The sequence below is a fragment of the Neomonachus schauinslandi genome, chromosome 12 (genome assembly GCF_002201575.2).
Source record: "Neomonachus schauinslandi chromosome 12, ASM220157v2, whole genome shotgun sequence".
Taxonomy (NCBI): domain Eukaryota; kingdom Metazoa; phylum Chordata; class Mammalia; order Carnivora; family Phocidae; genus Neomonachus; species Neomonachus schauinslandi.
Genome location: NC_058414.1, coordinates 48,405,011 through 48,425,352, shown reverse-complemented (window position 1 = coordinate 48,425,352; position 20,342 = coordinate 48,405,011). Strand labels below are relative to the sequence as shown.

Sequence of the window (20,342 nt, the reverse complement as noted above, 5' to 3'; positions counted from 1 at the left end):
GGCAAGGGAAGCAAGGGCATAAATGAATTGGGACTTCATCAAGATAAGAAGTTTTTGCACAGCAAAAGAAAGTCAACAAAACCAAAATACAGCCGACAGAATGTGGGAAGATATTTGCAAATGACATACCAGATAAAGGGCTAGTATCCAAAATCTATAAAGAACTGATCAAACTCAACACCCAAAGAACAAATGATCCAATCAAGAAATGGGCAGAAGACATGAACAGACATTTTTCCAAAGAAGACATCCAAATGGCCAACAGACACATGAAAAAGTGCTCAACATCGCTCGGCATCAGGGAAATCCAAATCAAAACCTCAATGAGATAACCACCTCACACCAGTCAGAATGGCTAAAATTAACAAGTCAGGAAATGTCAGATGTTGGCGAGGATGCGGTAAAAGGGGAACCCTCCTACACTGTTGGTGGGAATGCAAGCTGGTGCAGCCACTCTGGAAAACAGTATGGAGGTCCCTCAAAAAGTTGAAAATAGAGCTACCATATGATCCAGCAATTGCACTACTGGGTATTTACCCCAAAGATACAAATGTAAGGATCCGAAGGGGTACGTGCACCCCGATGTTTATAGCAGCAATGTCCACAACAGCCAAACTATGGAGGGAGCCAAGATGTCCATCGACAGATGAATGGATAAAGAAGAAATGGTGTATATATATACAATGGAATATTATGCAGCCATCAAAAGGAATGAAATCTTGCCATTTGCAATGACGTGGATGGAAGTGGAGGGTATTATGCTGAGTAAAATAAGTCAATCAGAGAAAGACCTGTATCATATGACCTCACTGATATGAGGAATTCTTAATCTCAGGAAGCAAACTGAGGGTTGCTTTAGTGGTGGGGGGTGGGAGGGATGGGTAGCTGGGTGATGGACATTGGGGAGGGTATGTGCTATGTTGAGCACAGTGAGTTGTGTAAGGCTGTTGAATCACAGACCTGTACCTCTGAAACAAATAATATATATTAAAAAAAAAAAAAAGATAGTAGGAAGGGAAAAATGAAGGGGGCGGAAATCAGGGGGGGAGATGAACCATGAGAAACTATGGACTCTGAGAAACAAACTGAGGGTTCTAGAGGTGAGGGGGGTGGGTGATGGGTTAGCCCAGTGATGGGTATTAAGGAGGGCATGTATTGCATGGAGCACTGGGTGTTATATGAAAACAATGAATCATGGAACACTACATCAAAAACTGATGTATGGTGATTAACATAACAATTAAAAAGATGCCAGATTTGATAATAAAATATTTCTAAGTTAACCATAAAAAAAAAAAAAACCTATAGAAAAAGATAATGTGTGATTTCTCTTTAGTTACCTATATACAACTGCAGTCTCTTTCTCAGGAAATTGTTTCTAATGTTACCTCTTCCCCCCGACAGCATGAATTCCTTTGAAACCTGTGTAAGAATTCCATAAATCAAAGAAAACCTTTTTCTTCAATGTAATTTAAAGGTACCTTGATGGAGTGAAAATTGTGATAGAGGTATGTTAGCTGACCTCAAAGCTTGATCACGACTCCCCTACTTCTCTGATCCCTTCCTGTTCTGCAGGCTCCTCAGCTTTGCTAGAGGCAATATGATCAGTTAGAAGTGCCCTGAGGAGGAATGAAGAAACACAGGATTTAGAATTTTAAGGAATTAGGGTGAAACTTGACAAATTTGAGTAAGTTCCTAGGGAGGACTAGATAGTTGGGGCAGATAATTAAAAATTTATAGTACCTGGTGAGTATAATTAGAGGTCTTTGCCTATATTACCTTTTGGAAAACTATCAATCAAGCTCACTATAGAAATTACGCATTTGGAATTTTTGGTCCGTTATTCTTTTTGAGATCTTATTTCTAAGATTGTCAGTAAAGTGATACTTTTGGTAGTGGGTCTGAAACTGAGAGGACTCTCCTGCTGCAGTTACAAGCCCAGATACCCTAGTTTAACTGGTGACTTAATGAAACATTAACAGATATAGCAGTTACTGACTTTGTTGCAGATTTGTTGGAATTCCTGGACTATCTTTAAGGTTAATCAGAATAACTTATGTATTATGTACATGATTAAATCATACATGATATTTTAATGAAATCGCTGAAACTTGGCATTCAGAAGCTAGTTGTAAGTGGCATCTTCACAATTTATTTTGAAGCTTCAGAAACCTGGTGTCTGCTAGAAATGATGTCTTGTTTTGATGGTGTTAGGGACTAATTTTCAAGAAAGTAGAGAATGAGTTTCATACAGGTATGTGAAATTCTTCACATGCTCATGTTATTAATGAAAGAACCAGGCACAGGTTAGAATCCAGAGAAGCACACATTTTCATGAAATAAAGCAATACTGAAATGGACTCACATAGGCAAAACTGTCTTCCCCCCCGCCCCCCACCATGTGAGGGGTGTCAAACCTCCACTGGGCAGAGTGGATTTGCATCTTGATAGGCATGTATGATTTTGCATTGCTGTCAGTTACCTGTAACTTGGTGAAAGTTGTAAAAGAACTCAGAGGCCATGGAAGGTTTCATTCAGCTAATCTAGAAGGGTTGTCTCTAAACAATACATAGTCTTACACTGAAGACATTCAGTATCTCTTGGTTCTCCTAAACTATAAAGGTTAGGATAGTGACCTAACAACCTTAGGTAATCCAGGTACTACTTCCTGCCAACACTCTCACACTGTTCTAAATTCTAATTGTAAAAACATAAGTGGAATTGAGACTTGGCGTGGTAGTTGAAGTTCTTGTGTTGGTGGAAAGGAATGACACCTTCTTACCCTCTAGGCATTAAATTGCCCAAGACTGGTCTGAATTGGATAACATCCCAATGCAAGAAAATGGTGAGCTTAGTCAGAGACACTAAACCACTTGGTTTCCATGACTTCTTTTGAACTAATGCTCCTTTGTTCTCGTAAATTGCGTTGTATAGATTCTTAACGGATTCTCTTTTCTCTTAGCTCTTAACTTTCAAGCTGTACCCAAAGGTCCCTTGCAGATTAAATCCTTTCCTGCATAAGGTAGACACTGAGACAGCCCCTTGGAGAGCATACATGTTAAAGGGAACTGTGAAATTTTAACTTCTTGGTTTAAAAACCATTTTCAAATTGAAGATAGATTACTTCAAAATACTAAGATGTCCCAAATTAAGGCTGATAATTGAGTTATCTGCATAGAGGAACTCAGAACTATCACCAGGACCCAGGTTATCTTATCTCTATAAGCTTCATTTCTGGGTTCCATGGAGGGGAGAAGACTCCAATAGAGCTAGCAGGTAAACCCTTTCAGGGTTAATTCTGCTTTTCACTTGATGATCATTTGCCTAGGGTATACATTTCTAAGTTTATAACTATTTTTTCTTTCCCAGTACTTTGAAAATATATCATTGTGTCCTGGCTTTAATTCTGCTTGTGAGAAGTTTGTTGACCAGTATAATAGTATCCCTTGAAAGTCTAATTGTATCCCTTGAAAGTTATCTGCCTTTTCTGTCAGGCTGATTTTATTTTTATTTATTTTATTCGAGTTTTTAAATTCCAGTTAATGTACAGTGTAATAATAGTTTTAGGTGTAGAATTTAGTGATTCATCACTTACATATAACACCTGGTGTTCATCCTAACAAGTGCCCTCCTTAATCCCCATCACCCACTTATTTCCCCTGCCCAACCCTCATTCAGTAACCCAAAATTTATTCTCTATAGTTAAGAGGCTTTCCTGGCTTGTCTCTTCCCCTCCCCCACATATGTTCACTTGTTTTGTTTCTTAAATTCCACATATGAGTGAAATCCTGTGGTATTTCTTTCTCTGATTGACTTATTTCACTCCATATAATACTGTCTACCTCGATCCATGTCCTTGCAAATGGCAAGATGTTTTTTTTTTTTTTTTTTTTTTTTTTGGTTGAGTTATACTCCATTGCACATATATTCCACATCTTCTTGATCCATTCATCAAGAGATGGACATTTGGGCTCTCTCCATAGTTTGGCTATTGATAATGCTGCTGTGAACATCAGGATGCATGTGTCCCTTCAAATCTGTGTTTTTGTATTCTTTGGGTAAATAGTAGTGGGAAAGCTGAATCTTAGGGTAGTTCTATTTTTAACTTTTTTCAGGAAACTCCATACTGTTTTTCAGAGTGGTTGTACCAGTTGGCATTCCTACCAACAGTGTAAGAGGTATCCCCATTTCTCGGTATCCTCGCCAACACCTGTTGTTTCTTGTGTTGTTAATTTTAGCCATTCTGGCAGGTGTGAGGTGATATCTCATTGTAGTTTTGATTTGCATTTCCCTAATCATGAGTGATGTCAAGCATCTTTCACATGTCTGTTAGCCATCTGTATGTCGTCTTTGGACAATGTCTGTCCAAACTCTTTATCTCTCCTTCTAGTACGAATGATAGGTTTGCTGGATAGAGTAGTTCTTGGCTGCAGATTTTTCCCATTCAGCACATTGAAGATACCATGCCACTCTCTTCTGGCTTGCCAAGTTTCTGTGTGGAGATCTGTGGCTAGCCTTACAGGCCTTCCCTTGTAAGTTAGGGACTTAGTTACTGCTCCTGAGAGTAATGGCTTTATGAAGAAGAGGTCATATAGTTCTCAGGGCCTGGTGTTTCAGCGGGTGTCTCTGCTGTGTACTCTGCACTCTGCCCTCTGCTGCTGAGTTTTGGCTGCTCTGTCCTCTGGTCAGTCATCTATAGAAGCTCTTCTTGCCTGTAGTGGGCAGTGTTTGGACCTTGGCCAGAGTGTGGCAAGTTTAAACTAGATGTGCTCTGGTCTGCTTGTTAAATGAGACCTGATACTACTACCACTAGAACTGAAGCCTTGCAGAACCCTATGGTTGGAAGACGTGATGTATGTGGGGGTTCCTGCTGGTATTTGGGGGAAGGGGCCCACTGTATTGGGCTATAGGCACACTTGCCTGAGAAAAGCAGTAGCAGCAGAGCACTGGGGGTAGGACTTGGTTTAAGCAGGTTAGGCAGCCAGTGTTGGAGCTAGGCTGTTTACTGAAGCTGCTTTCTGCTGAGGGATTAAGGAAGGAAATGGTGCCAGTCAGCTCCTTTGTTCCCGGAGAGGGGTCTCTGTGCTTGCTGCTCTCAGGGAAGCACCCCCAGAAGAGTGCATAATTTCCCTATGTACATCCCAGGCATTTTTCAGATTGCTGTTTTCATGCAGTCTGTCTCCAGGTTGCTTGCCTGCCTGGAGCAGTGCAATACACTTTGGGCTCTATCCCAGCTAAACCTGCTGACTTTTAAAACTCCAAATTTTAATGATGTGCTATGGCAGAGGGGGTGGGCTTTGCTGGTCTTCTGGGGGGAGGGTCTCACCACACTGGGATGGATGCAGGTTTTACCTAGAAGGGCAGTCACACCAGAGTGAGGGGGCTTGCAATTTGCAGCAAAGTAGGCTAAATAGCCAGTGTCTGGGTTAGCTGCCCTCGGCTGGTGTCTCTGCACCCATGCAGAGGGGTGGAGGAGGGGAATGGTGCCCACTGGCTCCTTTGTCCCCAGAGAGGCATTGCTGCAAACTCCACGTCTCACAAATGCTAGAAGAGCAAACAGTCTCTCCCTTTGTGCCTTAAGTGACCTTCCAATCATGCCCCGGGTGGTTAGCCTGCTTTCTTTCCCGGAGCAGGGCAGTGCCCTAAGGCTCTGTTCCAGCATGACCTCTAAAAACTCCAGTCTTTGAGCCCTGCTGGTAGTAAAAACTCAGGACCATCAGCCTCCATAGTTTTCCCAGCCAGTGGCTTTGGGGAAGTGGTCTCCTCCTGAGACCCCCTCTGCACTCCTGTGTCTCTCTGAGCTCTCTCTGACCAGGGCTCCCTCACCTCCACGGTACTTGCAGTGCATTTCTTCCCCAAACTACATCTCTGCACTTTGTACTTTCCTCCATGTGGCTCTTCTCTCCCTCTAGTTGTGCAGTTCTGTCAGAACTCAGGTCAATTTCTTGGGTATTTAGAATGATTGGATAATTACCTCGTTACTTTAGAGGGACAAGGCAAGTCTAGGTCCTCCTACTCCATCACTATCTTAGCTATGGAGGGTCCATCAGGTTTTTAAAGTCCTTTATTTTTTGCAGGTAATGTGCACTCTCTGTAATAGGTGACTAGATAAGAATTTTTTTTGTCCCTTGCCTTGTATTTATTCATGAGTTTTGATTTACATCTTACCCATTTCTAGAAACTTCTATACCATTATCCTTTAAATATTGACCTTCCTCCATTTCCCACCCTACGGCTTTATCTCTTTTACTTCTGCCTCACTGTATGTATGGTAAACCTTAACCTGTCCTCTTACTACCTTTTTTTTTCCATGTGTGCGTGTGCATGCGTGTGTAGGAGGGTGGTGTCTTCTGGGAAAATTCAGTTCTCATTTTTTCAGCCCTTATGTAATTTCTTGTTGAAGTGTTCTTCCAATTAAAATTTTAATTTCTAGAAGTTTGATTCAGTCCTTTTCAAATGTCATTGGGCTCCTTTTTCTTATGATTTTATATTCTATTTTTCAGTATTTAAATATGAATATTTAATACACTGTAGCTAATGTAATTCTTTGTAGTTCTTCATTACTTCACTTGTGATTTGTTTACTCTTCTGTTGAGTAAACTGTATTGTAGGCCCATGTTTGGCAAGACATTATAAGTAGGAGTCCTTTGGGCATGGGATGAGGATATGTTTCTGGAACAGATTTGTGTTGGTTCTGCTGGGGATCCTGAGGGCTTTACCATTTTGGGATCTCTTTATGTTAATTTTTGGCTTGAGGTTTTATGCATCTTATGGTAATGTTAAGCCAAAATCTGAACTTAAATCAAGGTGATAGTTAAGACTTCTCAGGGGAGATTCCCCTCCCCGTCAGAATCCAAACCAGGACAGCAAACAATTCTGTGCAGTCCTACCACACTGGATACTATACTGTAGGTGGTCTACCTTTTAAATGGTTACATGGATCTTTATGTGAGGACCACAGTTCTTCCTGACCAAGTAGCATAGGCTCAAAATGTCATTCCTCAATCCTTTTCATTTGTTTAAAACCTCTTATTAACACAAAACATCTCTGCTGTTTTCCTTGGGTTCTGGCTCTGATGTTAGTCCTAGGGAGTTACCTAGAGAGTCCTAGTTTAAAAAAAAAACAAAAAAACTTAAAAAAAAATTTTAAAAGTCACGCTGGGGGGAGAAAAGCTGTTAATAACATATCTTCTGAATTTTTTAAATAGCAAGAGGTTTTGCAAGATAATTTGTTAGCCATACTGCTGAAAGTACAAGAGTTTTACTAAATATAAATTACTTGTATATTTCTGCATATTTCCAGAGATGAAAAGCAATAACAAGGACATTGTTCTAAGAGAGATGTTGGCAAGGGTAAAATAACTTGGAACACAGAAATGACAGAGAATCATTTTAGGACTTCTAAGCTAGCTCTTATATTCACAAAACTGCCAGTAATAACATGAATTTGAAAATAACAGTGCATCAGGAAAGCAGCCTCCTCGAGATGTGCTCCCGAGGGAAGATACTTCCTTAATTACTTGCACGAATTTAAGCCCTCTGTTCTTGCATCTCTAATCATGTTTTATCCTCTCCTTAATCAACTTCTGACAATAACCATCAGATTTATTGCTCCTGCTTTTGCACTTTCAGTTTACTCATCAGTGCACAGCAATCTGGCTTTTTTCTCCTCTCACTCCTCTGTCCAAGTGCACCTGTAACATCTCAATTCCTAAATTAGATGTGCATTTTTAGTCTGTTGTAAAATAAAGAAGCTGACTGGCTTTTATATTTGGCTCCTTGAAGGGAGAATGGAAATATTTGGGATTTTCCAAGTACTAGGATGGTCTTTGTGGGTGTGCTTTTCTTTTATGAGCCCCTTGGATCTCCCCTGAGCTTATGCTAATGAGATCACTCAGGATGGAGGCTGGTCGCCAGAAATACTATTGGTGTCTAATAATGGTGATTGGAGAGTTGAGGCTTTGAATCAGCCCCACCTCTGGGGGAGAGGAATAGGGCTGGAGACTGAATTCAACCACATGGTCGGTGATTCAATGGCTCATAATGCCAAAGTGATATCCCAGTAAAAACCCTGGGTGCTGAAGCTCAGGGAAGCTAACTGGTTGAACGGTGGTGTGCAGATAGCATGGCACTTGCTTATTCCATGCGGAGAGGGCACCAGGGAAGCTGTGTTGTGCACTCTCCCAGACCCTGCCCTGTGTCTCTCTTCATTTATCTGCTCTGATAAAATATCCTTGGTCATAAATGTGTAATCTGAAGTAGTCATAATCATTTTCCTGAGTTCCAGGAGTTTTGGTGAACTTCACTGGGGGCTGTGAGAACCTCGTGCACTTGGAGCCGGTTGGTCAGGATTATATGTGATGTGAGGACCTCACTTGTGCCTGGTGTCTACAGTAATGGCAGTCTGGTTGTGAACTGTGGAGATTGTGCTAACTCCAGTTGACTGACATTAGAAATGAATTGTATTCTAACATACCAATGTATACCCAGTGGCTGAGTTAAGTTTGACCGTGTTAACCAGATCTTCCTTCTGCAGCTCTACCTTGTCTTCTGTGACTATAGTATTTACCTTTTTTTTTTTTTTTGACCTCTCTTTTCAGATCCATCTTCCATACTCTAAACATTCCCTTTAACTTCTATTATAACTTAACAAAGTATTTCTGAGCAATGAAAATCATGCTCATGTTACTTAACTGAAAAAATGACCTACAGTAAAATTCACTTTAGGGAAGGTACATAGTCTGAGTGTTTGTATCTATAGATGATTGTAATCACAGCAAAACTTTCTAACACTCCAAAGAGTTGCCTTCTGGTGCTGCTTGGTACTCAGACCCTTGCTCTCTTCCTAATCCCTGTCAACTATTGATGTGTTCTCTGTCCCTGTGTTTTTGTCTCTTCCAGAGTACTGTATAAAAAAAATCCTACAGGGACACCTGGGTGGCTCAGTCGGTTAAGCGTCTGCCTTCGGCTCAGGTCATGATCCCAGGGTCCTGGGATCGAGTCCCACATCGGGCTCCCCGCTCAGTGGGAGCCTGCTTCTCTCTCTCCTCCCTGCTCATGCTCTCTTCTCACTATCTCTGTCTGTCTCTCTCTCAAATAAATAAATAAAATCTAAAAAAAAAAAAAATCCTACAACATGTAACTCTGGGAGATGATTATTCTACTTGGTACAAAGCATTTCCATGTAACCATTTTACCACTTGAGATGTTCTCTCCAAAATTTCTGTCATGCTACACCTTCTTTGTTATAATTCCAGACATTGTATGTTCAACTTCCAGCTGAACAGAACCACTGAAATTTGCCTTTTTCAGCATGTCTGAATTCATTAATACTCCCTGATCTCTTTCCTTGAATTAGCTTCTGGAGACAAGGGGGGAACCATTGATTTCCTGCCCAACCACCTCCCACCCCCCACCCCCCCGCCACCAAGAGGAAATAACCTAAGACTTGAAGCTTAGAAAGATGACTGTCTTCCTGGTTTTATATGTGGAGTCCAGGAGGAGGTTGAGGGAACTGAAATTAGTTTGGGATCTACAGTATTGATCCAGCTGAGTGGTGAAGGTCTCTTTAAGCCAATTAAAATAGAGAAAGAAGTAGAGGTTGGGAAAAAAAGAATGTTAAGGGACTTGGATTGGCTGGACCTGATTGGATGATGTGAGGTAATAAGACACGAGTACTTTTCTATGCTTCAGTTTTTCTTTGCCATTCCCTGCCAGTAGATCTGATCTTCTCTTGTGCTAAAATCCCTGTGCTCCTGCACTCTCTGCATCCTTCCGAGGTTGTGTGAGATTAGTTGAGACACTGAATTGCTTGCCTAAACTAGGCAGACCTACCGATGGATATAGTACTTAAAGAGTTTATTTAAAAAAAAATTATTTTTTAAATATTTATTTGAGAGAGCACGCACAAGCTCAAGGAGCAGGGGGCAGGTGCAGAGGGAGAGGGAGAAGCCGACTCCCTGCTGAGCCCAGAGCCTGATGTGGGGCTCGATCCCAGGACCCTGAGATCATGACAGATGCCTAATTGACTGAGCCACCAAGGTGCCCCTAATTAAAGATTTTCAACTGCTTGTGATCTTATCAACACTTGACCAAGGTACATCTTACTGCTTATCTCATAAGAGTCCCCTACACTTAATATATTGGGTGGTTTTTCCAGTATTAAGGCAAAAGGGATTTTTGTAGACTTCCAGGCCTTAGTTTTTTTCTGTATCTGAATGTGGAAGTGGCACAGGCTTCCTCAACCTTGGCACAATTGACATTTTGGGTAAGATGCTTTCTGTTGGGGGACTATCCCATGTCCTGTAGGATGGTTAGTTTTTAGTTAGAAAATCTGAGTACTTTTCTGAAGAGAAGCATTGTAATTAATAACCAGAAACTCTGACATGGGGGTGTATGAGTGTGTGGGCAATATTTGTGTTTTATAGTAGGGCTATACTTGGTAATGATTAAAGAACACTTCAGAAGTAAAAGTTAATATGTGTGCATCAGGAAGAATATACTCTTTGACTACCCAGTATTAGAAATTTATTCAAAGTATTGTGGGCTTATTTTAAAAGAGCTGAAAAATGACTTGGCAGATGATGATATTTTCCAAACAAAGAATCTTAAGTAGAATTGACCATACCGTTATTGGCTAACGGTAACTTGTACTGGCTTTCTATTGGTTAGTTTTGATCATGATCAAGTGCATTGAAGCTCAGAGTTCAGTATTAGATGGGGGTCAGGTAATAAGTGCTCCTGGGCCATTGGATTCTGTATCTTACTGGAGGGAAAGAAACATTGGTATTAAGTCCTACACCTAAAGAAGCAATTTGATTTGTGAGAAAGCAGTGAATTCTGATGATCTAGTGGGAAAGTTGAGGCATATTTTGACACAAGTTGAAGTGCCCAGGGCAGGTGGTGAATTATTCCCTGACTACTAGGGAATGAGGTAAAACTTGATCTGTTCCTGATGTTGAAAAAGCTGCGTGAAAAGCTTTTGTTTTGCTTATCTAAAACTACTACCCCTGTATATTCTATGTATTACTCTCAAATGTAGTTGGAGAAGGGGGGGCAGAACCATGATATGTCTAGGAATTAAAATGTAATAAAGCTTATTAAACATTGAGAACATCCATGAAGAATACTTCAGATCATTTTAGATTTAAGTTAAATGGTACTACTTTAATTTTCACGACTTAAAGTTGAGTATATCAAATGGGGACCTTATTCTTGCTACATATACTGTTTTTTAGGGGCCCTTGGAGTGATAGAGCAATTTGGATAGGTTTTTATAAAATACTTGCATTTCTGTATTGAATATTTTTTATGGAAGGAGATTTGAGGTATTCTTCTTTCGAAATATGAAATATTCAAAATCTCATAATGGCCGATGATTACCTTTAGAGATGTGATTGTGTAAACGTGTATTAAGTAGTCTTAGACTAAAGACAACTCAGGTAAATGAAATTGTAATTATATAGTCAGGATTTCTATAGTGCATTGTCATAATTAGCTTGAATGCCGACATGTGAGCAGGAGTGCATGTCAGCACCTGCTCTGTGTATGGAGAAGTATTGTTCAAATGTGCTTTTAAAAATAAACAGAAGAGGTGGGGTTCATTTTTCCACATTGTATGATTTGTATCTCTGATGATTTCCATGCATTAACGTGTGGAAATACTTTCATAGATGAGCTTGAGAGGCAGGTAATCACTGTGGTGCTGAGCTGTTAAGCTTCCATTCGGGGCTTATTAGGCTAATTCCAAATGAGACAGTATATCTGACAACTCAGAATTGTGCTTAATGTAACTACTACTAGAGATGGCTGTATTGTAGAGGCAACTAAATGACTCTGTCCATACTTGGGTCTTAATTTTGGTGCTTTATATTTCAGAAAAGATCGATATAACTGATGATTTAGGTTTCTGAAAAAAAGTCTCTTATGCCTGCCAATTTAAGCATCTTTATTCTAGATCTGTTTAAAGCAGATAGTTGAGTGAGTAGTAGTTGGAGGAAAAACAGGGTTGGCCAGAGAATGATTTTTTTTTTTTTTTTGACATGTGATTCTTTTCATGGGCATTTTGTTGAGTAAGCGAGTTAGTCACCTTGTGCTTTTTAAATTTTATTTTTATTTATTTTTGTTTTTTTACTATGTTATGTTAATCGCCATACATTACATCATTAGTTTTTGATGTACTGTTCCATGATTCACTGTTTGCATATAACACCCATTGCTCCATGCTTTAAGTGGTTTTCCTATTGCACTACTTGTTAGCTGATCTCTAGGCCTCCATTAAACCAGAACCTTACAAAGTCTGGAATATACCAGTCCTACCCTAGTAGCATCACAAATGTGGATGGTTTTCTTCTCTTGAGAAGTTTTTATTGGTCAAAGTGAGAGTCCATAAATACACTTTTAGAAATTAAAAAAGGGGAACCTGAAAAGCGCTTTGGACACCTCCAGATCTACCACCTGAACATTACAGTTGCTTTAAAACTATATCCCTGCCTCGATCCTATTTATTTCCCCCACGTGGATAAACATCCTGAAATTTGTTTTTATTCGTGTCCCCCCCATTTTGTAGCATGTATTCCTAAAGGACATACTAGGTTTCTATGCTTTTTTTATACCCCTGTAAAAAAAATTATTTGTACGATTCAACTTCTGTTTTGCTTTTATTTTGACAGCACTTCAAAAAAAAAAATACATTTAGGGACATATATTCATGTGAATCTTTGTAGCTATCATGTGTTCATGATCACTGCTTTTTATCACCATTCATCTATTTGTAGTTGGTGAACATGTTTTCTTTAATTTTTGCCAGTGCAAGCATTGCTAGCATGAACATTACTATTAATGTTTTAAGTACATGAGCAAGGATTTCACTAGAGTCGAGATAAATGCATATTACCATTTTGATCAGATGATGCTAAATTAATTTCCAAATGTGTACAAATTCTACTCAATAGGGTATAACAGGAGTTTGAGTTAGAGCCATGTCCTTTCCAATTCATACTGTTAGATTGACTTTTTCCTAATCCAGTTAGTGGAAAATGCTTTCTCTTTGTGGTTTAATTTAGTCTTTTGTTAATAGGTTGGGCAATTCTTCAAGTACTTAAAGATTTATATGTTCTCATTGAATTGCCCATGAAAGTCTTTTGCCCCTATTTTTCTAATTTAAATTTTAGTTTCATATTGGTATTTTTCAAGTAAAAACTGATTTCTAGGAATTACTTAAATACTGTACACACAAATACTTTGCTAGTTATATGCCCCGTAATAATTTTCTAGCAGTTTATTTTAATGTAGTGAAAAATACTAATGTCTTCATTTACGGTCTTTGTTTTCTGTATGAGGTCTGAGGGAGGAAGCCTGGGTTCCTTGGTTTCAGATCGCAGCAGTGAAAACATTGAAATGTATGCTGACGTGGGGTAGTTTGAAGGTAATGGGGCTTGCTGATGGATTCGATTTGGAATATGAGAGGAGAGAAATCCATGATCAAGGTTTTGACAAGAATAACCAGAGGAATAGAGTTGACCTTTATGAAAATGGGAAGTGTATGGAGGAGCAGGTTTGGAATATGTGGTATGTGTGAAATCAAAACTGATCTCAGTATGTTATAGTTGAGGCGTATCTCTTGATTGGAGAAGTTTTAAATAGGGTATTTGGGTATGAAAGTCCAGAATTGAAGGGAACATTCTAGGATAGCCGGATAGATTGGGAAGTTCTCATATAGACAGTATGTGAAGTGTTGTAACTTGATGAGGTCACTTAAAGAATGAGGGTAGCTAGAGAACTTTGAGGTCCCAGCTTGGGAACATTTGACCATTTAGAATGAGGTTTTAGAGCATGAGAGTGAGGTGGTTGTTTGAAAATTGTTTCTGAAAGCCACATGAGCAAATGCTCTTGAGAAAACAGAGCTCTCCATTAGATTTGGCCGTGTGGGGGTCATGGGTGATATTGCTAAATATGTTTTTGTGGATGTGGGGAGACATAATCCTCATTAAAGTAGATTGCAAAGAACATGGGAAGAGGCAGACATTGGAGATATTAAGTAGTATGGATAGTTCTTCAACAGACTTTGTCTGAAACTGACTAGGAGAAATTTGGTCCTAGTTGGAAGATAGGTGTGATCAAAGGAGGAATGGCTTGACTTGAGATGTCACAGAATGCCTGGACACTAATGAAGATAGTTGAGTAAAGGAATAAAAATTGATGGGGCAGGATAGGAGGAGGACTGTTGCTGTAGAGAAAGACTTGAGAGGGAATGGGGGCCAGTGAGTAGGTAGAGATGCTGACTTTTGCATAGGAGCTTGGGAATTTTTATAGTTCTCGGAATAAATTTTTAACTTTTTTGTTACACGTTAAGTGTTTTCTTTCTGACGCTATTGTAAATGAATTTTTTCTTTTTGAATGGTACATTGCTAGTACAGAGATAGAAGTGATTTTGTTGTTGTTTTTGTTGGTCTTGTCCTGTGCCTTCTTGCCAAATGTCTTTATTCCTAGTTTTTTAAAGGGAATTCATCAGGATTTTCTATAAAATATTATCTGCAAATACAGATAGTTTAACTCCTTTTGGATGCCTTCTATTTTTTCTTGACTAATTATCCTGACTAGAACTTCCAGTACAATGTTTAATAGAAGTGGTGACAGTGGATATATTTTTGTTCTTGATATGAAAGCAAAAATAGAGAGTATTTATCAAATATGATGTTACCTGTGGGTTTTTCATAGTTGCCCTTTATTGGCTAGAGCGAGTTCTGTTCCTAATTTGGTTGAATGCTTTTTTCATGAAGGAGCATTGCATTTTGTCAGATGCTATTTCTGCATTTGTTTGAGTGTTTCTGGATTTTTTTGCCCTTTAATGTGAGAAATGACAATGATTTTTGGGGTATGTTGAATCAATTTTGCATTCATGGGATAAATCCCACTTGGTTATGGTATGTAACACTTATTGCCAAATTTGGTTTGTTAGTATTTTGTTGAAGATTTATGCATCTGTATTCATCAGGGGTTTTGGTCTGTAGTTGTACTTTTTTGTGATGCCTTTGTCTGGTTTTGGCAGTACTCATCTTACCGAGTGGGTTAGGAAGCATTCTCTCCTATATTACTTCTTGGGATAATGTGAAGAATTGGTATTGAAGATTTTTCTTTTCTTTCTTTTTTTTTTTTTTTGGTATAACCAGTGAAGCTGCCTGGATTTTCTTCGTGCGAAATAAAAATTTCTAATTCTGTTTTCGTACTTGTTATAGGTCTATTCAAATTGTCTATTACTGAATCAGTTTTTATAGTTAATGCCTTTCTAGGAAACAGAAATTTCATGTAATTTGCTGAAAATTCCTTATTTCTGGGAGGTTGGTAGAAACACCACTTTGATTCCTGATTTCACTAATTAGAATCTCCTCCCCCACTTGGTTCAAACAGTTGAAGTTTGTCAATCCTGTTAATTCTTCAAAGAACTGAGTTTGGATATTGATTTTTCCCCTCTTTTTATACTCTCTAGTTAATTTATCCTAATCTCTATTTACTACTTACACTTGATTTAATTTGAGGGTGTTCTGTTGTTATAATTGGTGTTGTTTTTCCAAAAATCTTAAGATAGGAGTGTAAGTCTTAAGGTAGAAGGTTTTGGCCTTGAGAATGTCTTTATACATAGACATGCACAGCTATAAATTTCCCTCTTACAACTGCTTCAGCTGCATGCTGTGTTTCATATTGTATCTTTTCATCTCAGTATCTTCTGTTTCTCTAATTTCTTCTTGGGTTCATTATTAGTATGTACACCTTCCACAGTTTTGAAATTCTCACATGTAAGTTTTTTGACAGATTTTTTTGAGGTATAATTGATATACAACATAAGTTTCAGTTGTACAACATAATGTTTTTACATTTGTTTACATTGTGAAATGATCACCAAAATAAGTTAACATCTGTCACCAGACATAGTTACAGAATCCTTTCCTTAGGATTTTTAAGATCTCTAAGCAACTTGATACTGTGGAGTATTAATTATAGCCCATGCTGTACATTACATCTCCAGGACTTAATTTGTCACTGGAAGTTTTACCTTTTGAATGTTCTCATCCATTTTGCCCACCTCTGTCCCCCGACTTCTGGCCACCAATCTGTTGTATCTTTTAGCCTTTACATATATAGGTGAGATCATAAGGTATTTGTCTTTCTCTGACTTGCTTCACTTAGCACATTGCCCTTGAAGTCCATCCATATTGTTGTTGAAAATACTTACTTTGTTGAAGCAACTTCATTATGGCTGAAAAATACTTCCTTGTGGATATATGTAGCACATGTTCTTTTTATCCATTCATTGGTTGGTAGACCTTTAGTATCAGTTCTAGATGGTGATAGTCTCCCTCCCATTTCCTCAGGACTTACTGTTACTGTTGTATGTGACTTGGCTGGTCTATTTCAGTAAAGTCTTGTTTTCCCCTACCCAGTGAAGTCTCTAAAATCACTCTACAGAGGGTGCAGTCTTGGGCATGAATGTAGCCAGCCTGGAATGAAAGTAGTTTAGTAGGGTTCCTTTTGCCTTTTGTTGTTAATCTCTTACTGTCTCTGATACCACACTAAACTGATAAACTCTATTCGTTGCCTGCAATTGCTTGCTTGCTTGCTTTCTCTCTGTCTCTTTCTCTCTCTCTCTCTGTTTCTTTCTTTTTCTTTCTTTCTTTCTGTCTGTCTCTGTCTGTCTCTCTTTCTCTTTCTTCTTTCTCTTTTTCTCTTTCTTTCTCTTTCTCTTTTTCTCTCTCTTTCTCTTTCTCTCTCTCGCTCTTGCTCTTTAGCTCTTTCTTTCTTTCTCTCTTTCTTACAATGCCTGAGCTACAAAAGGCTCTATAATCTGATTCAATTTAACTTTGGCTCCATGGCAAAGGTAGTTTTTGAGGTCAGTATTGGAAGTTTGCTCTGATTCCAGGGGGGCTGTTGCTACTTGTCTCTCTCTCTGTGGTTATCTCTGGTAAACTTGCTTACCAATAGTTGAGCTTTATGCTGTCTTGTAGCTACCACCTTCCTCTTAATTGCTTAGCACGGTAGTCTCCATTTCTTTTGCAAGTGCACTTAGGTTTAAACTTGGTCACAGTCAGTTATACAAGGTGAGTTCCCTTTGGGAGAACTTGATAGTTCTGTTCTTACAGCCTGTCTCTCTCCCTGTAAAAAATCACCACACTGTTACTCAGTGAGGCATAATACCTTGTTTTTCTAAGTGACACTTCTACTTCATGAGCAGAGTGGTCCATGGAGATATTTGAAGACTCTTACCTTTTTGTTATGCTTCTCCTGGTGTGAAACCTCTGCCCTGTGTGAGATTGGGGGTTAAGGGTGTTCAGGGCCCAGTATACATTCTGTGTTTACTGTGCCTGGGGTAGATATTCCACTTGGTAGTGAAGGCTATGTAGTGGGAAGGGAGTCTCCAATCTCTTGTCCACAGTAGGCTTTAATTTAGCCTCTGTGACCTTGGGCTGAGTAGGATGGGAAATGCTAGCCCTCTGTCCTTTGAACTGGGAGATAGGGGGAGAGGAAAGCCCCATCTTTTCAGCCATACCTCCTCTGAGTGGAACTTCAGTCACACTGAGCTGCGTGGATGATTAAGGAAGAAATAGATCATGACTTGAGTACCTCAAGCTCTGTTTTTACCAAGTTTTAGTTGATACTCTTAAAAAATGTTTCATCTGGTGCATGCCCTTCAAGGATTTTAAATGGTTGTTGTAAAATATTTTTCACTAGTTCTTTTGCTGGAGAGAAAGTCTGCTAAAGTCCTCATGCTGACACTTTGTGACTCATTCTCTTTTTAATATATTTGCTTCATGGCCTGGTATAGAATTCCAGCATTACCTATACATAGTTGCAGTATAAATAGAACTTTTCCCTTAAAAAGCTCTCTCTATATATGTATGCATGCAAATCTGTTTCTTTTGTATTCTTTTTTTTTTTTTTTTTAAAGATTTTATTTATTTATTTGACAGAGAGAGACACAGTGAGAGAGGAGCACAGGCAGGGGGAGTGGAGGGGAGAGAGGCAGGCTTCCCGCCGAGCGGAGAGCCCGATGCGGGGCTCGATCCCAGAACGCTGGGATCATGACCTGAGCCGAAGGCAGGCGCTTAATGACTGAGCCACCCAGGCGCCCCTCTTTTGTATTCTTTTATTGATAGGTGTCAGGCTTGACCAATTGGGTTTTCTTCTTATTTATCTTTCACCTACATGGACATCACTCCCTCCGTATCAGCCCTGGCGGTCTCCTCATTTTTGCTTTTATTTCTGGGCTCCAAACTTCTACTTGAGTCACTGGAAATGGTGACAGTTTATAAACTGTCTACTTGGCTCACATATTAGCTTTGATTTTCAGCCAGTCTCTGGGATTTTATAAGCTAGTTTATAGGCTATCTATCTTGCACAGATACTGTTCTTCTCAAGATCAAATTGGCTGGCTCATCAGTTTGATGTGCTGTAATATCTATGTGTTTGTTACGTGGACGAAAAGAACTTATGGAGGAGGTTTGGTTAATGGCCGACCACAGGAGAACTGTATTTTAAAGCCACTTCTCCAAAAGAGTTGTCTGGTAATGACTTTCAAGTCTACAATGAAACACTATTAAAGATAAAGGGGATAAATTGTCAGGTATGAAGGTACCTTTGTGTAATGTTGAGATGCATCTATAGGGGCGACAGCTTTTATCAGAGCAATTAAAATCAATGGCTACTTTACCTGAGGGAATGTTGCTCTAAGATGGTTTGGAGGGAATGGTTGTTCACAGGAATTAGAGTGAGACATAAATTCATTGTTACTTAGGCTCAGTTTCATTTTGGGGATCTTTGGGAATAGATCTGTTGCCTTAATTATCTGTGTTGAAAGTAAAACTTTTGAAGGCACACTAATAAATATTGATGTGTACCATGTCCATTTTTTCCACAGTAACTCTTCTTTCACCCTTTCACCTTCTTGGAATACCCCTTGGATCTTAGCATTCTGATCTAGTATTAGATTTCAGTGGCCAGTGAGCAAAAGAATTTGTGAACCTATAATGGAAAAAAGAATCCCTGTCTCTTTCATGGAACTGTAATATTGAGAAAGAGGGTTTTTGATAGGGAAATACTGCTTTAAGAACCAAATCAGCACTTGTTCAAATATTTTCTTGAGGTTACTTGTTAAAGCTAGGAATACAATCTCCCCAAAATGCGAGAGGTCAGAGTTTAACTTTGAAATAGGTTCTAGGTGAAATAAATGTTAACTGGATATCTGTTTGTTCTTTAGGCAGCAGGAGCAATTCGACCTCTTGTATCTACTGTAATCAGTCCATCTGCTGATGGTTGCCTAGACCATTCACTAGAACGTGCCAGACACAGAGCAAGTGAAATGCCACAGGCTTTTCTATTTGATGTGATCTATGAAGCCTATCAGCAGGTAAGCATCCTGATTTCTGAAAATGGCTATGTTGGAGGTCCACAAGAATACTCCTCTTTTTGGAGATATGCTGGAAGATTCCACGTATAGTTAGACTCAAGTTAAAATTGCTAACAGTGAAGTAGAGCGGATTCACAGCTGAGTCATAGGATAAACACATGCAGAGTTTGGGAGGATCCATGTGTATTCTTGCTTAGGTTCATATCTTCCCCTGAGGGGTCACACAAAGCATCATCTTCTCCCCCACCCACCAGCAATGAAAATTTAGCAACATGTGGGTGATGGTTGTCTTCAGGGAAGCCCATTAGAGTCTGGTGTTCAAGGTGTTTATTGGGGTTGGTCACATAGGCATCCCCTGCCTCAGCATGTACAAAAGCTTCAGATTCCCAGAAGGAAAGCAGGTGTCTAACATGAGCAATGTTGTTTATGCAAATAGTATGAGCATAGTTGAACCACACTTAATAACTGTTCACTGAGAAAACTACAAGAGCCACTTCCCCATATCCAGGTGGAAGGGTAGTCTTTCTAACCATTTAAGGCCTGTATGGTAAGTTTCTTGCACAGCTGTAGATAACTTTATCATTTGAATTCACAAACTAACTTCTTCTAAAATCTCACATAATCGATTTGTGTTTAGAAATTTTTCTTTGTTTTTATGTTCTGAAAATGCTTTGGGACCTTTTGCTGACATTTATTGCAAATTTATGGATTAAATAGTTATTGATTATTAGGTATTTTGCTTATCAGAAACTTCCCAATGAAATAAGTTAGAACTAACTCACTGTTTGGTGGATGTTAAACAATCAGTGAAGAGTTTGGAATAGATGGACTTTTAAGAAAATGAAAGTAGTGGTAATAGGAATATTGACATTTATAATACAAAAATGCCTCTTACCTTGGATAGAAGGTGGTCACATACATAATAAATTGTAGGTGTAGAATT

General features: G+C 39.1%; 1 protein-coding gene across 1 annotated transcript in view; it reads left to right on the top strand.

The window, feature by feature from the left end:
* CRPPA (CDP-L-ribitol pyrophosphorylase A) overlaps window positions 1–20,342 on the top strand; it is a 310,974-nt gene that overhangs the window by 19,041 nt on the left and 271,591 nt on the right. Inside the window, exon 3 of the mRNA XM_021689627.2 lies at window positions 19,250–19,399. Coding sequence (XP_021545302.1) covers window positions 19,250–19,399 — 150 coding nt within the window. The remainder of the gene's footprint in view (window positions 1–19,249; window positions 19,400–20,342) is intronic.